Source organism: Canis lupus, chromosome 23 (assembly GCF_003254725.2).
Source record: "Canis lupus dingo isolate Sandy chromosome 23, ASM325472v2, whole genome shotgun sequence".
In the NCBI taxonomy this organism is placed as follows: domain Eukaryota; kingdom Metazoa; phylum Chordata; class Mammalia; order Carnivora; family Canidae; genus Canis; species Canis lupus.
Window position 1 is genome coordinate 11,882,660 of NC_064265.1, and position 19,723 is coordinate 11,902,382.

Consider the following 19,723-nt stretch of genomic DNA (forward strand, 5'->3'; position numbering starts at 1 on the left):
TGGTTTATCATTGTACTTAATAGCAAACAACAGGGAGAAATGAGTCCCACATTGTCTAGGCCAGAAGTCATCTTTTCAATAGTTTTTTAAAAGTGCAACACCAAAAACCCAGTGGCAGTCAGCATGCATAAAAGGCCTTGTGAACTGGGGGGCTTCACTGCACCCTGATCTGTCTCTTTGAGGTCCCTTGGCTATCAGTAGCTTTTTTTTTTTCTTCTAGGCTGTCAGAGGTCAGGGAGGCTGAGAACAGAAGTTCTGGCTTCTACCTTGGGGAAGGACCACTGATGTGGGACTGTCCTGAACATAGAAAGACTACTTAGGAGATGGGAGGAGACCACCAAGTGTGACAAATGTCTGTCACAAATGGACACCTACCATGGCTACTCCAGCAAATACTCCGCAGTGAAGTCACCAGCCCACAGGCCTACCTCTGGGTGAGCAGTGAGGCTCACTGCTCATGCAGTGAGGGCTACAGACCTTGTAGAATTTCTTGGCGCATCTGCAAGGTGTTCTCTGACCTTGGCAAAATGAGTGTAAATTTTCTCAAGAATTTCACTTGGCATTTTTCTTAAATAACTCTTGTGATGTGCTAAGATTCCTAATGAAGGCAGAACATGAGTAGACAGACTGGATGAAGTTCAAAATAGTTATCTGAGTAAAAGAAGTCAGGACAAAACGACGGACAGACAGACAGGCAGAGCACAGTCTATGATTCTGCTTATATAAAACTTTAGAAAATGTGAATGGATGATGGTAACATAACAGAAAGCAGACCAGTGACTGTCTAGCTGGGGATTTGGTGAGGAGAGATGAGAAAGGAATTAAAGGGCACGAGGACACATGGCTGATGGATATGTTCTCTAACCTGATGGTGGTACTGGTTTCAGGGACATATATCATCAAAATTCATTAAATTGTGGGTGCCTGGGTGGTTCAGTTGGTTAGGCATCTGCCTTCGGCTCGGGTCACGATCCCAGGGTCCTGGGATCAAGCCCCATATCATCGGGCTGTCCGCTTAGGGTGAGCCTGCTTCTCCCTCTCCCTCTGCGCCCCGCTCCCATCATGGTATCTCTATCTTGTGCTCATGTGCTCTCTCTCTCTCTCTCTCAAATAAATAAATAAATAAAATCTTTGAAAAAACTTAACCAAATTGTACACTTTAAATATGTGCAATTCATTGTATGTCACTTACGCCTCAACAAAGCTGTTTAAAGAAAAACAAAAACATGGTAAGACTGATCTCTATTTGCTGGCCATCTAAATGTCAGTTTCTGTAAAAGGGGGTAAATAATACCTACCTCATCATTTTGGATAAGATTAAATGAGTAAAAATTAGGGGCACCTGGGTGCCTCAGTTGGTTAAGCATCTGCCTTCAGTTCAGGTCATGATCCCGGGATCCTGGGATTGGGACCCAAGTCAGGCTCCCTGCTTAGCAGGGAGTCTGCTTCTCCCTTTTCCTCTGCCCCTCCCCCTGCCTGTGCTCACTCACTCTCTCTCTCTCTCCTTCCCTCAATCTCTCTCTCTCTAATAAATAACATCTTAAAAAAATAAATGAGTAAAAATTTAAAGGATGAAGTGAGATGACATTCTCCCTTGACTTGACGGAAAGCCACAGTCAGGCTTTGTCCCTCTCTGTCCTGTACTCATGTCCAATCCCTGGTCGTCTCCCTGGGTAATTACCAGAGTGGAGGGCAGGTGTCAGAGGTGAAACAGGATTGGCCATGAGTTGATGACTAGATAGTTGCTGAAGTGGGGAGGTGGGTACATGGGAAATTGGCATATTATCCTCTCTACCTGTGGATATGTTTGCATTTCCCATAATTATAATTAAGTAATAAACAGTGGCTCCCCATTTCCCTGAAGGGAAAAACTGGCCCACATGGCCCTACATGGTTCCCCACCCTTACCCCTTTTCCCTCATCTTCTCCTATTCACCTCATCATTCATTGTTCCAGCCCCACCAGCTTCTGGCTTCCTCCCAGCTGTTCCTAGAACATGCCAGGTGCACTCCTACCTCAGGATCTTTGCTCAAGCTGTCCCCACCCCCCACCCCAGAATCCTCCTATCCTGTGGCTTGAACATGCTGAAATGGAGTCCTCTCAGTGAGTCCATCCTGACTACTCCACTAAAATTATTACCACCACTACCCCTCCCATGCCCCCTTCTCTGCTACTCATTACTTAGCAGTTATTATCATCTGACATCCTGTATAATTACTTGTTGCTGACCATGCCACCCACTGCTTTGGCTGAACATAAGCTTCATAAAGACAGGAATTCCTGCCTGATGTGTTCACTGATGAACTCTCAACACTGAGAAGAGTGCCCAGTGGGTTCTTGATGAATGAATGAGCCACATATTAATGTGCTACTGGAATGCCTGGTAAGGAGTGAGCACTATGGGATTCATCATAATCTAAAAATACGTCATTGAGTCATTTGATAAACATAAGTTAATTGTTCACTATGTACTTTCTGTCCTGGTCTTTGGAAAATGAAGCTACCACTAATTTTTTATTGCTAATTGGTGAGAAGCAGTATGGTAGGGAGAGATTCCCACAGTCTTTGGAGGTGAGCAGATCTGCTTTGAATCCTGGCTCTGCCACTTGTCAGCTATGAGATTGGCCAAATTGCTCAGCCTCTCAGTGCCTGAGCTACTCTCTGATGGTGCTTGTTGGAAATGCCCTACAGTTGGGGGCTGGGCTGGAACCCCGGGAGTGAGACTTGGTCCTTTCCACAAGACGGACAGGACTACCTCCAGGACCTGCCCGGCTGCTGTGCCTCTCTCTAAGACCTGCCGGTGGGGTGAGCAAATGATGGCTGAATGCACTGCTCAGGAGGGACAGGCAGTGACATCTCTGAGATCACAAAAGGGGAGGTGACTCAGCCCTGGCCCATCCTGGCCCCTCAAGCCTGAGGTTATAAACAAGTGACTCAGAGGAATGATGGGAGAATGCCCCATAACAGTTCACACCAGTGTCCTGGGGGCTAAATTTAACCCACAGCTGCAGCTTCTGGCACTTTGGGAACAAGTTAATCTTGGTGGCTGAGGCTGGTGTGTGTGTGTGTGTGTGTGTGTGTGTGTGTGTGTGGCGGGGGGGCGGGGCGGGGGGCAGAGGGTGGTAAGGAATCCAAAGAAGGCTGGGCATCAGAACTGGCTATCCTGTGCCTCTACCCTGGACACCCCTTAGACAGAAGACAAGGTGCAAGGGCCCCAAAGCCAAGGTAGGCTCAATCAAGCTTAGTATGGATCAGGGACAGTGAGCATAGACAGCTATCCTGGAACATTAAACTCTTAGAGTGTTATTTTTTGAACACTAGAATCCAGAATGTCACTCCCCTAGAATGTGAAAACCCTGGGAGTTTAAATACCTAGAATAGTTGAATCCCAGGAAATTACTTTTCTAGCCCGTCTGACACCTTGCAATGCTAAAACCCAGTGACAGTGTACCCCCAGGGACCCACTCAGTGCTTCTGAACCTCAGCAGCACTGTAACTGAGACGTTTAGAATCGAACCCATCCAACTCCCATTGTGTAGAAAGGGAAACTGAGGCTCAACGGAGCCATGTGACCTGTGCAGGCCCTTCAGAAAAGCTGTGACCCTCTTTACCCAAGGCATCCTCTTGCCGTCTTGGTCTAAGGACGGTCTTTGATCCTGGAGTAGAAAGGGGTAAAGCTCTTTCCATTTTAGTTAGTTTTTTTTTTTTTTTTAAGATTTTATCTATGATTCATGAGACACACAGAGAGGCCGAGACATAGGCAGAGGGAGAAGCAGGCTCCCTGCGGGGAGCCCAATTTGGGACTCAGTCCCAGGACCCTGGGGTCATGCCCTGAGCCAAAGGCAGATGCTGAGCCACTCAGGCGTCCTAGCTCTTCCCACTTTTAAATGTGAGGCAACAAGGTCCCCAATGACTGGATGTCTTTCCAAGCTCATCCAACAGGAAACCCAGGCACAGTGTACCCAGGGGAGTCTGGGGTGAGATATACTCCAGGGAGGAAGACAGAAAGTCCCAGAAGGCAGGAAGGGAGGGAGACCCTGGAAGAGTGACACCAGTGCTTCTCCTTATGAGGACTAAGGGGCAGAGCTTGCTCATCCCTTCCCCTCAGGGGCACCGCCTGACCACGCAATGTGATCAAAGCCTTGCCTCGCTCCATTTAGAAATGAGGCAGCGAGGGCCTCAGGGGCCCAGGTACCCCACCCCTGCCCCATGAGCCCCTGGGCTGAGGCAAGGCCTCTCTGGGAGGGGGCCTCTGCCCAGCTGTCTGACCCCTCAGCGTCATGTGCAGGAAGCCGGGCAGCTCGCCTTACACGGCCTCGTCCACCTCTATATATAGCCCTGCGGAGACAGCTGCGGAGACTGCGTGACCCAGAAGGAAAGCAGGGGACCAGCGAGAGCAGGCCCCCGAGCCACCCACCATGACGCTGGGCTTGGAGCAGGCGGAGGAGCAGCGGCTGTACCAGCAGACGCTCCTGCAGGACGGGCTCAAGGACATGCTGGACCACGGCAAGTTCCTGGACTGCGTGGTGCGGGTCGGGGAGCGCGAGTTCCCGTGCCACCGCCTGGTGCTGGCCGCCTGCAGCCCCTACTTCCGAGCGCGCTTCCTGGCCGAGCCCGAGCGCGCGGGCGAGCTGCGGCTGGAGGAGGTGTCCCCGGACGTGGTGGCCCAGGTCCTGCACTACCTGTACACGTCGGAGATCGCGCTGGACGAGGCGAGCGTGCAGGACCTGTTCGCCGCCGCGCACCGCTTCCAGATCCCGTCCATCTTCACCATCTGCGTGTCCTTCCTGCAGAAGCGCCTCTGCCTGGCCAACTGCCTGGCGGTCTTCCGCCTCGGCCTCCTGCTCGACTGCGCGCGCCTGGCCGTGGCCGCCCGCGACTTCATCTGCGCGCGCTTCTCGCTCGTGTCGCGCGACGCCGACTTCCTCGGGCTCTCGGCCGACGAGCTCATCGCCATCATCTCCAGCGACGGCCTCAACGTGGAGAAGGAGGAGGCCGTGTTCGAGGCGGTGATGCGCTGGGCCGGCAGCGGCGACGCCAAGGCGCAGGAGGAGCGCCAGCGCGCGCTGCCCACCGTGTTCGAGAGCGTGCGCTGCCGCCTGCTGCCGCGCGCCTTCCTGGAGAGCCGCGTGGAGAAGCACCCTCTGGTGCGCGCCCAGCCCGAGCTGCTGCGCAAGGTGCAGATGGTGAAGGACGCGCACGAGGGCCGCCTCACGGTGCTGCGCAAGAAGAAGAAGGACAAGGGGAAGGAGGCGGCCGGGGCCAAGGCCGCTGACAAGGGCACGGACAAAGCCAAGGCAGAGGAGGACGAGGACGAGGACGAGGCGGAACGTATCATTCCCGGCATCCTCAACGACACCCTGCGCTTTGGCATGTTCCTGCAGGACCTCATCTTCATGATCAGTGAGGAGGGAGCCGTGGCCTATGACCCAGCAGCCAACGAGTGCTACTGTGCCTCCCTCTCCACTCAGATCCCTAAGAACCACGTGAGCCTGGTGACCAAGGAGAACCAGGTCTTTGTGGCTGGGGGCCTCTTCTACAACGAGGACAACAAAGAGGACCCCATGAGTGCTTACTTCTTACAGGTGCCTGCCCAGCCCTAGGAGGGGCAGACAGTGCTGGGTTCCGGGAACGGGGTGGGGGGGGGTCAGCTTTGGGGCCCAGCAGAGGCTTGTGTCTACTTGTTGAGGGGTGTCATTGGGTTCTAGGATGAGATGTAGACCAGGGAGGTTGACTGACAGCCACTTGCCTGAAGGTGGAAGACAGTTATAGGCAGTGGACAATTAGCTGCATAACTCTGATGTCTCAGTTTCAGGGGAATGTGAGCCCCAGGATGGTCTGATATGTTGGAGGCCCTATCTCTGCACAGGGTTTGGGGTCAGGCACAGTGAGAAGGGGGAGCAAGGTCAGTGTAGGGGCCTGGGACAGGACCTTTGCATGAAGCCAGGACACATGAAGGGGAAGTTAGGTGCTTCTGCCTGAGGAATGGGGAACTAGAGACAGACAGAAATGAGCCCAGTGAGTGGTGTGCCCAGTGAGGCCTGACCAGGTGTGAGAAGGGCGAGGGACAGCTTGGTACCAGGGTTAAACTGGGGGCAGGGAGGCGGAGGGGCAGCTCCACCAGTTACCAGCCAAAGCCTATCACGGGCATTGTTTATTTTCTCTGGGCCTCCCTTTGTAACTGGGATATTTATTCTTCTTGCTTGATAAGGTTGTTTGAAGGTTACAGATGGTTATAAAGTGTTCATCAGCACATTGCTCAGCCTTCAGAAAACTTTCCAGAAAGATGAACCACAAATATGGTTGTGAGACTATGGAGGTATACAGGGTCGCAGACTTACACTAGATTTTAGGAGACGAGTGGCAGAGCTGTATTTGGAGGTTTTCTGTTTGGTGGGATGGGGTGGAAAACAGGACGGGAAGGCTTCAGTTTCGGATTTGTACGTGGGGGAAGGGACAGGGCTCTGCGTGGGGTGCCCCATCGTGGTGCTGTAATGCTGGTGCCCGGGCGCCCACCTCCAGAGGGCCTCGGTAGTTCTCAGCCTGTTAGGAGGACAGGGCACTGTCTCCAGGGATGCCCTCCAGGCTTCGCTGGCCCTGCCTGGAGACCTGGCCTCCTCTGTGACCCGGGGAGGCCGGGCAGGGCTCACCTGGGGAAGGCGGGGCATGGGGGCCGGTGACTGAGTGGACCCCCGGCCCGCAGTTTGACCACCTGGACTCCGAGTGGTTGGGGATGCCGCCGCTGCCCTCGCCGCGCTGCCTCTTTGGCCTGGGAGAGGCTCTCAACTCCATCTACGTGGTCGGCGGCCGAGAGCTCAAGGACGGCGAGCGCAGCCTAGACTCGGTCATGTGCTACGACCGGCTGTGAGCGGGGAGCGGAGGGCGGGCTGGGGCGGGGCGTGGTCGGGGGGGCGGGGCTTGGGCGGGACCGGGCCGTGGTCGAGGGGCGGGGCTTAGGGGCGGGGCGGGGCCGGGGCGGGGCCGAGGGGCGGGGCGGGGCCGGGGCGGGGCTTAGGGGCGGGGCTGGGCGTGGCGAAGCCCGCGGGGGGCGACCAGGGCGCGGACCGCGGCGCGGTGGGGGCCAGACAGAGCCGGAGCCCAGGGCCGCGCCGGGAGGCGGGCTTGGAAGGGGGCGGGGCGGTTGGCAGCGGGGTGGGAGCGGGGACCCGACAGGTGCCGGTAATGCATCGGGTGCACCCCAAATACGTGTTGGGTGGGTGGGTGAAAGCAGAGACAGGGACCCAGCGCACCCTGAACCCGGCGCTCGCCCCACTGCGTGCTCCTCCAGGTCGTTCAAATGGGGCGAATCGGACCCGCTGCCTTACGCGGTGTACGGCCACGCGGTGCTCTCCCACATGGACCTGGTCTACGTCCTTGGCGGCAAAGGCAGTGACAGGTGAGGCTCGGGCCTGGAGCGAGCGCGGGCGCAGGGTGCAGGCTCGAGCGGGAGCACAGCGTCCCGGGCCGCCAGGGACTGGGTCGGGGCGACGGCACCAGAGGGAGGGGCGCGGGGCTGGGGCTTGCTCCCTCTCACTCCCTGTCCCCCACCCCCCAGGAAGTGCCTGAAGAAGATGTGTGTCTATGATCCTAAGAAGTTCGAGTGGAAGGAGCTGGCACCCATGCAGACTGCCCGCTCCCTCTTCGGGGCCACCATCCATGATGGCCGCATTTTTGTAGCGGCCGGGGTCACAGATACGGGGCTGACCAGCTCAGCTGAAGTGTACAGCATCGCAGACAACAAGTACGGCTGTTGGCCGCCCCTCCCACTGGGAGCCAGGGACTGCGAGGGCCCCATTGTGACCGGCGCACTGTGACTGCTTTGGACCTGTTGCCTCTCTCCATGAGTGCCCTGGCAGGACCATAGTCACTGCTCCTGGGGGTCTGCTGCTGAGCTTGGACATCAGCACAGAAATAGCCTCTCTCTCCTAAGCAGCAACGAGGCTGGCTTCCCCCACAATTTGGGGCAAGGGTTAGGGGCCAGCCTGGTCTGCAGGAGAGAGCTCCAGGGGTGGGGTGGGAGGTGCCAGCTTCCTCATTCAGACTCATACCCCGGGCAGTGGCCTGGTGCTAGGGATACAGTAGTGACCAAAACAGAAGTTGCTCTTGCCCTGGGAGAAAACTGAGCTGGCAATCTATTTGGACTTAGCCAGCAAAAAGGATGGCGGGAGAAGGATGCCCCAGGCAAAGGAAAGTTGGTGCCAAGGCAGTTAGGAGAAAATGAGGCAGGCCCTTTGGAGGAAAGGTCATAGCTCAGGTCAGATAGGGTATGGTGGGCGAAGGGAGGTTTGGGGCTGGAGAAGTGGCAAGCAGGGCAGAGGGACTTAACCCTGAGGGCAGTGAAATGCCTGTGACGGGTTTTAGGCTCACATCTGTGTTTTATTAGGCAACAGCGGATGTAGAGAACAGATTAGAGGTTTCCCAGGAGGCAGGGGTGCAGCTGTAAAGCAGCAGGAGGTAGTGGTGGCCTGGAGATGGGGGCACAGCAGAGATGGGGCAGAGGGGATGCACCGGAGAAAGACACAGGCTAGTGCTGCTCACACTGTGATGTGTACACAAATCCTCTTAGGATCATGTTAAAATGCATTTTCTCATTCTCAGGCCTGGGGACGGGCCTGAGTGTGTATTTCTAACAACCCTTCCCTTAGGTGATGCTGGTGCTGCTGGTCCATGGGCCACACTTTGAGTAGCAAAAGTTTAGGAGATAGAAAAAAAAAAAACCCCAGAATTTAGAGATTGATTGAATGTTGGGGATAAGAGGGAGAAGTGGATGCTTCTGAGGAACCATTGGGGTTAGATGGGAAATATGAGGGTCCAGTTAGGACATGTGGATTTGAAGGACCTGGGAGTGTCCAAGAGGAGCCCATTAGGGCAGAGAGAATGCTGAACTGGGGAGATCTGGGGCCAACAGTAAATGGAGGGGACAGGCTCCCTCAGGAGAAAGAGGGAGAAGCTGAGGCCTGAGCCCTGAGGGATCGTGGGGGCTGATGCATTATCCAGGAAGGAGTCTGAGGACATGAGAGACCAGGCAGGTGGGAGATGAGAATGTCACATCAGCAGAGGTGTGTCCTGTGCCTGGATTTTATGCTCTGTGGTGACTGTGGACTGGAGAGCTGTTTTGGAGGGTAGGGATGGAAATTGGGCAGTGAAGAGGGGAAGAAGGATGGGGCAGGGGTACCAGGGAGGACAGCTCAGGGCAGCAGAGGTAGCGAACAAGGAAGAATTAGTTCAGGAGCAAAGGAGAGTCAGTGGGGAGATCCATGGTGGATTGTACCGGGCTGAATGCAATGACCAGCGGACCAGGAAGGGAGATGGGAGAGGTAGGAGAACAGGGTACACCAGAGGGCCGTGCTGGGAGGGGCAGGACACTGGAGGTCGTGCAGGGAGCATGGGTGCCTGGGATTTGGGTTTCTAAGGGGTGTAGTTGAAGCTGTGGGCACTGGGGCTACTGAGCTGAGGCCCCTGGGTGATGTACCTCTTCACACCCCCTCCTCCCCACCAGGTGGGCATCCTTTGAGGCCTTCCCGCAAGAACGCAGCTCACTCAGCCTGGTCAGCCTCGCGGGCACCCTCTATGCCATTGGTGGCTTTGCCACGCTGGAGACTGAGTCTGGAGAGTTGGTCCCCACAGAGCTAAACGACATCTGGAGGTGAGCCAGAGCCCAGGGCGGTGAGGGAAAAGCCTAGCAAGGCTGATGCCCCTCAGTGGTGCCTGGCAAGCTCATCTGGGGGTGGGGTGATCCCTCTTCCAGGGGGTCCCGTGGGGAAGGGATGGCAGACATGCCTTGCTCAGCCCGGTTCTTTCCGGTTTGGCTGGCACAGTCCTGGTTTGCTCACAGGGCACCATGTCTCACTGTGGAGCGTCAAGTATGCTGCAGTCAGGAGCTGCCCCAAGCCTAGGGCACAGACCCACAGAAACAGGCCCCAGGGAGTAGAGGGTCCCCTGAAGAGGCAGCCAGATCTTTCCTCCCCGCTCCGCCCTTGGGTGCTCATGCTGGAGTGGAGAGCTGGGGCCAGGATTGAGAAGAAGCTGGACTCCAACTTCTCAGAGCCATGGCTTTCCACGCTGACCCTTCCTGGGTGTGGAAAAGGTGTCAGTGTCTGGGGCTCCTGCCACACCTTCAGTTATTCCCACTGCTGCAGGCCTGGGGGCGGGTGGGTCTTGGGGGTCTTCTGGAGTGCTGCATACAGAACTCTCCAGAGAAGGGGCTGTGGGGATTGTAGGCCTTCCTGAAGGTGTGGCATTCCCTGAGAGGTGACCCTTCCTGGAAAGGGAGGTGGCTGTTCTTTGGAGGTGGGCCTTTGAGGGGCCCCCTTTCCCAAGGCATGAGAGTTCTCCAGGACCTGACCTTTCTGGAGAGGGGCCTGGGGCTGTGGGGACACTCCAGAGGTAGGCCTAGTAGACTCAGCTGCCCCTCCCCACTGTGGCACACTCTGCACTACTAGGCTGACCGGGCTCTGTGGCTCTGTCCCCACTCCCTCCCACCCCCAGATATAACGAGGACGAGAAGAAGTGGGAGGGTGTCCTGCGGGAGATTGCCTATGCAGCCGGTGCCACCTTCCTCCCTGTGCGACTCAACGTGCTGCGCCTGACCAAGATGTGACCAGCGCAGGGGGTCTGAACCGAGCAGCCCTCCCATCCTGTGGCCACACAAGCCCAGGCTTCTAGGGGCTCCAGAGAGGAGGCCGGGAGAGGCTAGAGCCCACCTGGATCCTGTTGTGCCACCAGGGCGCTGCTTCAGCAGGGGAGGGGAATCGCTGCCCAGTCCTGGCCTTTCCAGCAGGGACCAGGAGCTTTGGGGCTCTCTGGTATCTCCATGTCCCTGGTCTCCTTGTTCCATGAGCCAGAACCACAGGGATGTGTTCCCAAGCTGCGTTCTAGGCCAGTCCCAGCCAGCCTGTGTGGAGGTGAATTTACCCACAGGACTCTGTCTCCTTGCCTGTCAGATGGGGAGTGTCCCTCTCAAGCGCACCCCGCAGCCTGGATGAGTCACCTTCCTTAAGAGGAATAAAGTGCCTTCTGAGCAAGTAGCTCAGGGTCTGAAATCAGGTACTCCGAGAGTCAGTGGCCAGGTGGTTGGAGATTCCGGGTGTCAATGTCAGTTGCTGGGTTGCCCAGGTCGGTGGGCTCCGCACCCCATGTGGGTATCTCCTCCACATCCTGGAAGCCTGACCCCCCTCCCTGTAACCCAGAACCTCCACCTCTTCATTCATCATGGACAGAGAGCCAGGAGATTGCTAGTGGAAGGGATAGGGAACAGCCAGACTATGGTAGAAAGGTCTTTTATTCTATGGGTCAGGTCCCGTCTGGCCTGGCCTGGCCTGGGCCTGGGCTTGGGAATAGCTGCGCAGAGCCATCCTTCGTCCCTCCTTCCTCCTCCCACCTACTCCAGCTTCTCTTTGTCCTGCTTCTGGTCCTCCTCTAGTGCCATGGTTCTCTCTCGCTCCTTCACCAGCTGGACACCACAGTAGGTGACAAATAGGACAGCCAGAGTGGTCTGGGGGAACCCTGTGTGGGGAAGAGGTCATCGATGCCCGGGAGCAGGACCCCATCCTCAGTGACTCTTCTTCTAATGGCTCTCCCCACCTGATTGCCCACCCCCACTGAGCCCCTGGGGTGTTGGGGTGGGGTGGGGGCCTTTCAGAAGGTCACAGACCTCAAGGTTGATGCCTGGCATTTCCTGTGTCCACAACCCCCCTGGGCCTCACCTGTGAGTAGCAGTCGCCTGGCAACCAGCTCTGTGAATTCAAGGCTGTTCAGGCTTACAAGGTTGTACATGATGATGGCCCAGAAGTTCATGGCTCCGAACAGGGCCCGGACCCTGCGAGACATCTGCTCCGACAAAGAGGCCTGCCCAGTCCAGGGAAGCATTGGCAGTGGGACGAGAGGGCCAGGGGAAAGAGGACATGCTTGGTCAGAGGCCCTGCCCACATGGCTACCCTGGGTCCTGGGCATGTGCTTGGGTCTCTGAAAGTCCCCAGGTCAGCCCTCCCTCATTGTTAAAGATGGGAATACTGAGTACCAGAGAGATGGGAGGGCCTGACCAACACAGCCTGGCCCAGGTGCCCACACCCCACAGAAGGGGGTGCTAGATACCTGCAGGGGGAGCCATTGCCCTGACAACAGGGACGTTGTGTTGAGAAAGTTCTGGACTGGGGGCCAAATGTGAGAGCAGTAGTGCCACCCTCTGCAGTGATCCAGCCAACTCCTGCCCCAGACCTCCTGCCACTCACCTCAATTTGTGCTAGGGGCCCCCACTCTGCCAGCTTCTGCACCCAGAGCTCAAAGTTGAGGCCAAAGCAGTTAAGGAATGACCACAGGTAAACAATATCACAAGGTCCAAGCCACAGAGTAGTGATGGCAAATGTGGCCACAGTGGCCCCCAGCTCTGGGATCACCTCGGAGTGCTCCCCACCAATGTGATCATACACATACCTGCAAGAAAGGCAGGAGAAAGGACCAGAGGGAATGTGGGGGAAGGCAGGTAGGAGAGGGCCAAAGGGTACACAGCAGGGGCAGCCGCATTCAACAGTATCATCCTGGGCACATCCAGCATGCCTGACCCCAGGTGGCTGCTCCTCCTCTCCCAACTTCAGAATGTGGAAGGCTCAGCTTTGAACTTCATATCTCTTCATTCATTCCCGAAGTGATCTCATCCAGACCCAAGACTCTGAACCCTGTCTCTATGCTGATGAGCCCAAATCTGTGTCTTTAGCCTGCTCTCTTGCCTCATACATCCGTCACTAGACCTCTCACTTGGATGACTGATTCCCCCATCCCTGTCCAAACCCGCTGCATCCTCATCTCAGATAATGACACTTCCAGCCATTCAGTTGCATCTGGAAGCCTTGGCGCCATCTTGGACCGTCAGTTCTTCTCTCCACATCCAAGCCAGCAAGTTCTATGGGCTCCACACAGTCCTGACTGCTGCTTGCCACCCCCACTGCCACCACCCTTGTCCAGCAGGTCATCCCCTGCCATAGATTACTGCAAAAGTCTCTTAAGTCATTTCCGTGCTTCTGCCTTTGAACCCCTACCATCTGTTCTCCACACAGCAACAAGAGGCATCTCAAAGGGTATAAGTCAGATCACATGACTTCCCCAATCAAACCCTCCCCCAATGGCTCCCTATTGCAGTTAGACTAAACTACCTACCTACTAAGGCTAGGAGATCCCACGATGTCTGGTTTCTGCCACCCTCCCTGACTTCATCACCCACCATTTCCCTCTCATGTTGTCGCCTTACTTGCCTTCCCGTCCCTCCAACAAACACAGCTGGCTCCTGCCTCAAGCCTATGCACTTGTTCCTTCTTGAAATTCTCTTCCCTAGATTTCCTTATCACTCAAGTCTCAGTTTGAATATCATTGCACAGAGGCCTGCAGAGACCACAACTGTAGAAGCTTCTGTCCTGTGGCCGACCTCTATTCCATTACACTAGTTTCATTTTTTTCATAACACCACTCTCTAAAATGATCTTATTTATGTGTTTGTTTACCTGTTTATGGTCTGTTTATCCCCAATAGACTGTAAACTCCAATTTAAGGCCTTTGTCATATTCACTGTTGTAAATCCCCAGTGCTCAGAACAGTGCCTGGCACATAGTAGGTACTCAATAAGTACTTGTTACATACATTCAGTAGAAGACCCACTGAGTAAGGCCTCTCCATGCCTAGACCTCTTCATTTCCAATGGTTTCTTCTCCACACCATCTCAGCCACCTGCTCCCATGGCCATACTCCCAACTTTGGCACCACTTGAATTTTCATTGCTTCCAAGTTACCATTCTCCCCCCATCCCCTCCAGATGTGGCCTCCCCCAAATCAAGTTCTTCAATCTCATTGATTCCTCCCCCTCTTCCTCACCTTGAGACTCTATCTTTACTGCCCTCTTTAACTGGCTTCAATTCAATAAGTCATCATTGTAAATAACCTAAAGCCCCTTATCCTTCACTTCTTCCTTCTTGCCTGTCTGGGAGAGCCTGATCACCTGCGTTCTTACTTGCACTCAAGAAGCTAAAATCTCACAACTTCACATATCGAAGTCCATATGTCCACTGCCTCCACCCCCACCTGGGCTCTCAATGCCAAGGTTTCTCTAGTCAGCTTCTTCTGCCATGCTCTGCAGTGGGTACTCCACCCTTATCACTTCCCCAGCTGTGAGTGCGTGTGGTGGGTGAGCTAGCCAAGAGGAAAGGTGGCACAGTGATGCACAACCCTGCATCTGTCAGCCGGTGACCTTGTCTCCTACTTCATGGAGAAAACTGAAGCCTTCAGGTGGATCCTTTACTTCTCTCCACTAACCTGACACCCTGTATCCATGCTAGCTTCTCTTTCTCCTCCCTGTCCTGAGGCTGAGCCTCTGCTTAGCACTGGTTCCATTGCCTCCTCCCTCCTTGGGGACCTCACCCTATCAATCACCCCTCTATCCTGCCTCCCCAACTTATAGTTCCTCTTAACAACCAACCGTGGCCCATTATTTGCTGTCTTAAGACACCTCACTTCTCCCTTTAGCAACTCCTCTGTCATCCCACTCAGTAGCTAGCTTCTGACAGCAGCCTGTGACCCAGCTGCCCCAGTCCTTTTAGCTCCAATCTCAGCTATACCTCTCCTCTTCTTGACTTTCTCTCCTTGGAACTTATGCACTCCTAAGGACTAAAGACCACCCTCCCACACTCAATGCTCAGAGCTGCATCCATCCTCCAGACTTCTCTGAACCCCAGACCTTCACACCCAACCACCACAAGGACCTCTCCCACTCCAACCATTTCTCTCATATCCAGTGCCCCACCCATATCCAAACCTCTGTCTTTCACCTAGACCTCTGTGACGACCTCCTTCTTCCTTCCTCTGGCCCAGGTCTTATCTTTTAAAGAGTGGACCATCTCTTCACTGCCGGGCTCAGATACCTGGCAGGATGACTGTGACCACTACCCCACTCCACCCCACCCCAACTCACTTGCAAAGCCAGTCGTTGATGCCACGGTCAAAGTGCCTGAGGAAGGAGAGCGGATGTGTGTGAATCAGCCAGGAAGACAGTTCCAGGGGAATAGGGGAAAAAGGCTAGTGGAAGGTGGGGACTGTAGGGGCGTGCCCCCCAGACCTCCTTGCACTCACGTTTCCGCGAAGACGTAGAGTGCTGTGATGCACTTGGGAGGCTGGGGTGGATCCAAGTGGTCGAGGCGTGCCACAGTGTTGACCACACCAAAGAGGACAGCCGCCTTCACCCAGTCATACACCAGATTTGAGTAGGCTAGGCCAGCTGGGGGCAGGGTGTCATCACTGCCTGGAGGGCATCGTGCTGGTCTCCGCTCCCCAGATCCCCCAAATCATGGTGGGGAGGCACAGAGCCCGGCCCTCCCCTATGGCCTCTCTGGGCAGGTTGGCAGTTCTGGGGAGAGATCCTGGCCCCTGGTCCGCCCCCATGGAGACCTCACCCCCCCACACGTCCTAGGGGAGGAGCTGGGCCCGGCCCAACCCAGGGAGACCCCATCCAGGTGGTAGAAACTGTCCCAAGACCCTTGTGAGGTGGGCTCTGCCCCTACCTCTCTGGCTTCTCAGAACAAAGCTAACTCCAAGTCCTAGACATTTCAAAGAATAAATCCCAGCTCCCCCACCCTTGGATAGGTGCTGTGCCTTCTCTGGGTGTCAGCTTCCCCAGGAGTGATGCCAGGGGGTGCAGAGGGTCTGTCTTTCTGTCTTTCCCGGTCCCTGTTCTGTCCCGGATGCGCACCCACCGAGGGCGCTGTCCGGGAGGCGGTTGGCAAACTTGAGGTCACTGGGGATGGTGAGGATATAGAAGAAGTGGAAGAAGATGTCCACGGCTATGATGGTCACCACGCTGAGGCCGGCCTGGGCCCGGATGCGCCACAGCTCACCCTCTTGCCTCACCGGCTCCACCTGGCTCATCTGGGAGATGCAAAGTGTCTGAGTGGGGAGGCAAGCCCTGCTGGGGGAATCCTGTCTGAATGGGGAATCACCAACTGCCTGGGGATCTGAGGGTGAGGGGAAATGGGGCTTTATCCTGGCAGCCCTGCTTGAGAGTGGAGTCACCTTTCCACCCTTTGATCCCCGTCTGAGCAGGGAATGTGACCCATACTGGGGTCTGAGGAAGTAAGGTATTATGGCTTCATCTGGGAGTAATGCCTGGGGTGAGGACACAGCCTGCCCTGGGAGTCCTGGCTAAGATGGGAGCCCCTGTCTGAAGAGGAAGTCCCAGGCCTGTGCTGGAAGCTCACAGGGTGTCCCCTCACCTGGGCATGGAAGCGATCAAAGGTCATGATGGGCCCGAAGAAGAAGAAAGGCAGGTAGAAGTTGTACTTGAGCAGGTCAGCTAGGGAGTAGCGGCGGTCAGGGTGGGCACAGCTCTCCAGCGCAAAGCTGGTACAACGCAGCACTGTGAAACCGCTGCCCCCATGAAACAGCACCTCTTGAAGATCAAAAGTGCCTGTTACAAACCCGCTCTGGATGGGAGAGAACAGGCCGCCAGCTCACCAAGTGTCCCCACTCAGCTTCCCACAGGGGCCCAGCCTTGTCCTGCCCCTTCCTCTCTTGCAGAGCCAATCCACACTGGCCACTGAGTGCTAATTCGCATTAAGTGCTTGGATAGAGCAGGGAATGAGCTAGACACATCCCTGCTGTGGTGGAGGGGGGTATGTGCCACATTCAAAGGCTTAGAGACAGGTGGGAGAGTGAAGGAAATTCTTAGGGGAGATTCTGGAAGCAAGGGCTTTGGATGGGGTGAGAAGTTTGGGGTCCTATTTCTGTACCCTCCACCTTTGCCCCTCCCCAGTGCACACCTGCCAGGAGATTAGGGGATCCAGCTTGAAGGAGGCAAGGCTGACTAGACCCAGGCCAAGGCAGAGCCAGGGCTGGCCCAAGAGTGAGGCCACATAGAGGCTGACACAGTGACCAAACAGCAGCAGCAGGTACCAAGGGCCCATCGTGCCCAGCACAGCCAGGGCCCCATACACAGCATACATCCAGGAGCGGAGCTGTGAACAGAGAGAAGGAATGGCTTATCTAACCATACAAATGGAGGTGGGACCCCAACCCTTGTAGCTTAGGGGAAGCTGGCAGGGGGGCTGGGGTGGCCCAGGTCCAGCTCACCTGGGGGGCAACCATCGTGCAGAGCTTAGCAAACAGCACATGTCCAGAGAGGGCGAAGACGATGACATTGCGGAAGGAGGTGAACCACATCACCCACTCGAAGTCAGCCACGTCCTGGAGCGGGCCCGGGCAGGTTAAGCAGGGGCAGGGGGCAGGATGGGCTGGCACTTGGGCTGATCAGAGTCCTAGTGCCTCCCCAGCCCCCATTTTCTTGTGCATTAGAGGACAGCCATGGCTGGCAGGCCCTTGCCTTCCCCTCTGAGGGAAGTACCAGCCAGGTAGGTAGAAAGAAGCGAGGGGCCCGTGTGAGCTGCCCTACCCCTCAGAGCTCCCCCTCTTCAGCATATTGCCTGACATTCCAGCATTATGGCATTGTTCCTGGGAAAGATGGTGCTGGAAGCCCCTGCTGAAGCATGTCTCAGTTTAACTTTTCCTAAATGAGCAGTGTCTGGGGGCGGGTTTGATGTGGCCCCAGGAGGACACAGGTTGAATCAGTGAGAGAAACTGAAGGCTCTGGAGCTCAAGCCAGGGACCTTTCTCACTGTGAGCCCTCTGTTACATGGGAACATCTAGAATGGGGGGATAGTTGGGAAGGGTCTGGGATGAGAGAGACATGCCGGGGATTGGGGACCTCAGTCAGGGACACTGGGGCATGGGGGACCTACCATCTTCCGGCCAATGTACTCCCAGCCAGGTCGCACGGACTCCCGGAAGGCCTTCCTGTGGGCCCCATCTGAGAACAGAGTGTGGCCTCAGTGGGCGCTGGGGGGACTTCACACCCACACCTTTGCCTGCCCCTACAGCAAGGCTTGACCCCCACCTTACTGGGGAGGGAATGGGTCTAGGTCTCTCTGTGCCTCTTCTCTGTGGGTCTCACTGTGTCTCTTGGGCCAGGTCTCTGACTGTCTCCCTGAGTGTCTCAGTCTCTCTCTGGGGCCGGTCTCTGTCAGTGTCTTTCCTTGTGACTACACCTAGCTCAGTTCAGACCCCTGGAATATTCTGGGTCTGGAGTCTTTAAGTTTATGGCCTTGCTGGGTGGAAGCCTGAGGCCACAGGGAAAGAAGGGTCTCACCCACCCTGTGCTCCAGAGTCCGGCTGTTACCTTGTGAAGCTTCAAGGAGGCCTCGGCCAGCATAGGCCAGAGCCCCACTCAGCACCAGGGAGTACAAGCCCAGCTCCGCTGTGGGCAACGTGGTCCTGATGCCCATAGCCTCGATGGCACTGGGGGAGACAGATTGGGTGAGGGTATTGCCACCCCCAGCCCCGCCTAGCCCCACAGAGGTGATGGGGATCCCATTCGGAAGAGAGATTGCCCCTCTTCCCCTTCAGGGATCTCATGTTATTATCCTACCCTTTCCCTTCCTGCCCCCACTCCCCCCTACTCCTCCCAGATGCCATAACATGGGGCTCCTCTTCCTAGCTGCTGCTCTAGCTCCCACCCTTCCCTTTGGAGGCTTTTGAAAGCATAATCTTGACTCTCAGCTTGCCTGCCTCACCTTCATTTACTCCTTCATACCTTCCAGGTGGACCGGCCCCCCTCTTTGCTCAAATTGCTCCTGCCAAGGCCTCAGATAACCTTAACACAGAGGTACCCCATCTGTATCACCTCAGTCATGTTTCTGTTCCTCAGGGTCCCCAACCCCCTCAGTGAACCTCTGTCAGCTCCTGACAATGCCGCCCCTCCCGCTAGTGCCCCCTTCTCTGATTCCCACACCCCTCTAGAGCTGCCTTTACTTCCCTGAGGTCTCCTGGCCTCCCAGGTCCGATCCCCAGCATTAGGCTTCCTTACCTCATTCAGCTTCCAGCCTCTCACTGATTCCCATTGCCCCAACGGGTTCCTGAGCCCCGGCCTGCCACTTCCCTGGTCCCTGCCTGTGTCCGTGGCCACACCAGCCCACTCTCTCAATGCTTGGGTATTCGGGCCCTGGATGCCAGCTGGAGGCTGTGCTATTTGAAGAGGTGCCCTGGGGGTTGTGGGTGTGGGGCCAAGCAGGGCCGGTTGGGCACTGGGGAGGGTGCTGGCTACTGTCCAAGGTGCTGACCGGTATCGGGCTCAGGGTGAGCCTAGCCACTCCCTTCTTCCAGGGCCTAGTTCATCCCCAGCAGTCCTGCTGGGCCATCTCCTCCTGTGCCCCTCCTATGCTCCAGCCTGGCCTTAGGCTTTCCCAAGGGTGCACAGTTAAAAGACCCAGCAGTTAACAGACCCAGGGCCAAATTAAGAGGAGGAACGTGTCTAGGCACCTTCTTGGGCTAGGCCAGGCTGGGCCAAGAGGAGGCTGGCATGACCCTGTCTCCCACCCGTGATCCTCCCCAAAATTTCCCTTACCAGCACTGCAACCAGCTCTCCTGGGCCCCCACAGTCAGCATTCTCCCCACCACCGAGACAGAGGGGCCATGGACCAGAGAGAGGCAGGGACCCGTCAAGGTCACACAGTGAGCCTGGGATGGGATTGTGTGTTCCTAGGGGAATCTTAGATAAGAGAAGACCATTGCTGCCCCTGCCCATACCAGGGGGCTTCCCGGACTCTGTACTGTCTGCCTGAGGGCCGAGGCACCTCCTCACCCGCCAGGTGGGGGAGGGAGGCCCGGAGGATCGGGTTAATGGAGCAGGAGCTTGAAA

At 56.1% G+C, this 19,723-nt stretch overlaps 2 protein-coding genes across 9 annotated transcripts in view; one reads left to right on the plus strand and one right to left on the minus strand.

Moving 5' to 3' along the window:
* Positions 1–3,155: 3,155 nt before the first annotated feature.
* On the plus strand, positions 3,156–11,042 carry KLHL40 (kelch like family member 40). Its single transcript, XM_025461154.3, has 7 exons — positions 3,156–3,225; positions 4,337–5,585; positions 6,704–6,864; positions 7,289–7,396; positions 7,556–7,741; positions 9,500–9,646; positions 10,489–11,042. The coding sequence occupies exons 2-7, from the start codon at positions 4,419–4,421 to the stop codon at positions 10,598–10,600; spliced, it is 1,881 nt and encodes a 626-aa protein (XP_025316939.1). The 5' UTR covers positions 3,156–3,225; positions 4,337–4,418; the 3' UTR covers positions 10,601–11,042.
* Positions 11,043–11,263: 221 nt separating this feature from the next.
* Positions 11,264–19,723, minus strand: part of HHATL (hedgehog acyltransferase like) — a 66,318-nt gene continuing 57,858 nt past the window's right edge. For 5 of the 8 annotated variants that reach the window (XM_049099844.1, XM_049099843.1, XM_025461161.3 and 2 more), the window contains 11 exons: positions 18,206–18,324; positions 17,769–17,836; positions 17,104–17,217; positions 16,794–16,988; positions 16,248–16,457; positions 15,732–15,903; positions 15,112–15,256; positions 14,954–14,989; positions 12,231–12,432; positions 11,706–11,847; positions 11,264–11,505 (listed from right to left, as the gene is read on the minus strand). In XM_049099844.1, the coding sequence (XP_048955801.1) occupies positions 11,381–11,505; positions 11,706–11,847; positions 12,231–12,432; positions 14,954–14,989; positions 15,112–15,256; positions 15,732–15,903; positions 16,248–16,457; positions 16,794–16,988; positions 17,104–17,217; positions 17,769–17,836; positions 18,206–18,324 (1,528 nt within the window). In that variant the 3' untranslated portion in view covers positions 11,264–11,380. Of the gene's footprint in view, positions 11,506–11,705; positions 11,848–12,230; positions 12,433–14,953; positions 14,990–15,111; positions 15,257–15,731; positions 15,904–16,247; positions 16,458–16,793; positions 16,989–17,103; positions 17,218–17,768; positions 17,837–18,205; positions 18,325–18,892; positions 19,383–19,429; positions 19,644–19,723 lie in introns of those variants that run through there. The other 3 variants (XM_049099846.1, XM_025461157.3, XM_049099845.1) reach the window with 3 other exon arrangements.

Bases quoted from the DNA above. Each gene is read 5' to 3' on its own strand.
- KLHL40 (XM_025461154.3), top strand. From the start codon at position 4,419: ATGACGCTGGGCTTGGAGCAGGCGGAGGAGCAGCGGCTGTACCAGCAG. The intron at 5,586-6,703 runs GTGCCTGCCCAG...CCCGGCCCGCAG, and splicing joins TGAGTGCTTACTTCTTACAG to TTTGACCACCTGGACTCCGA. The intron at 6,865-7,288 runs GTGAGCGGGGAG...GTGCTCCTCCAG, and splicing joins GTCATGTGCTACGACCGGCT to GTCGTTCAAATGGGGCGAAT.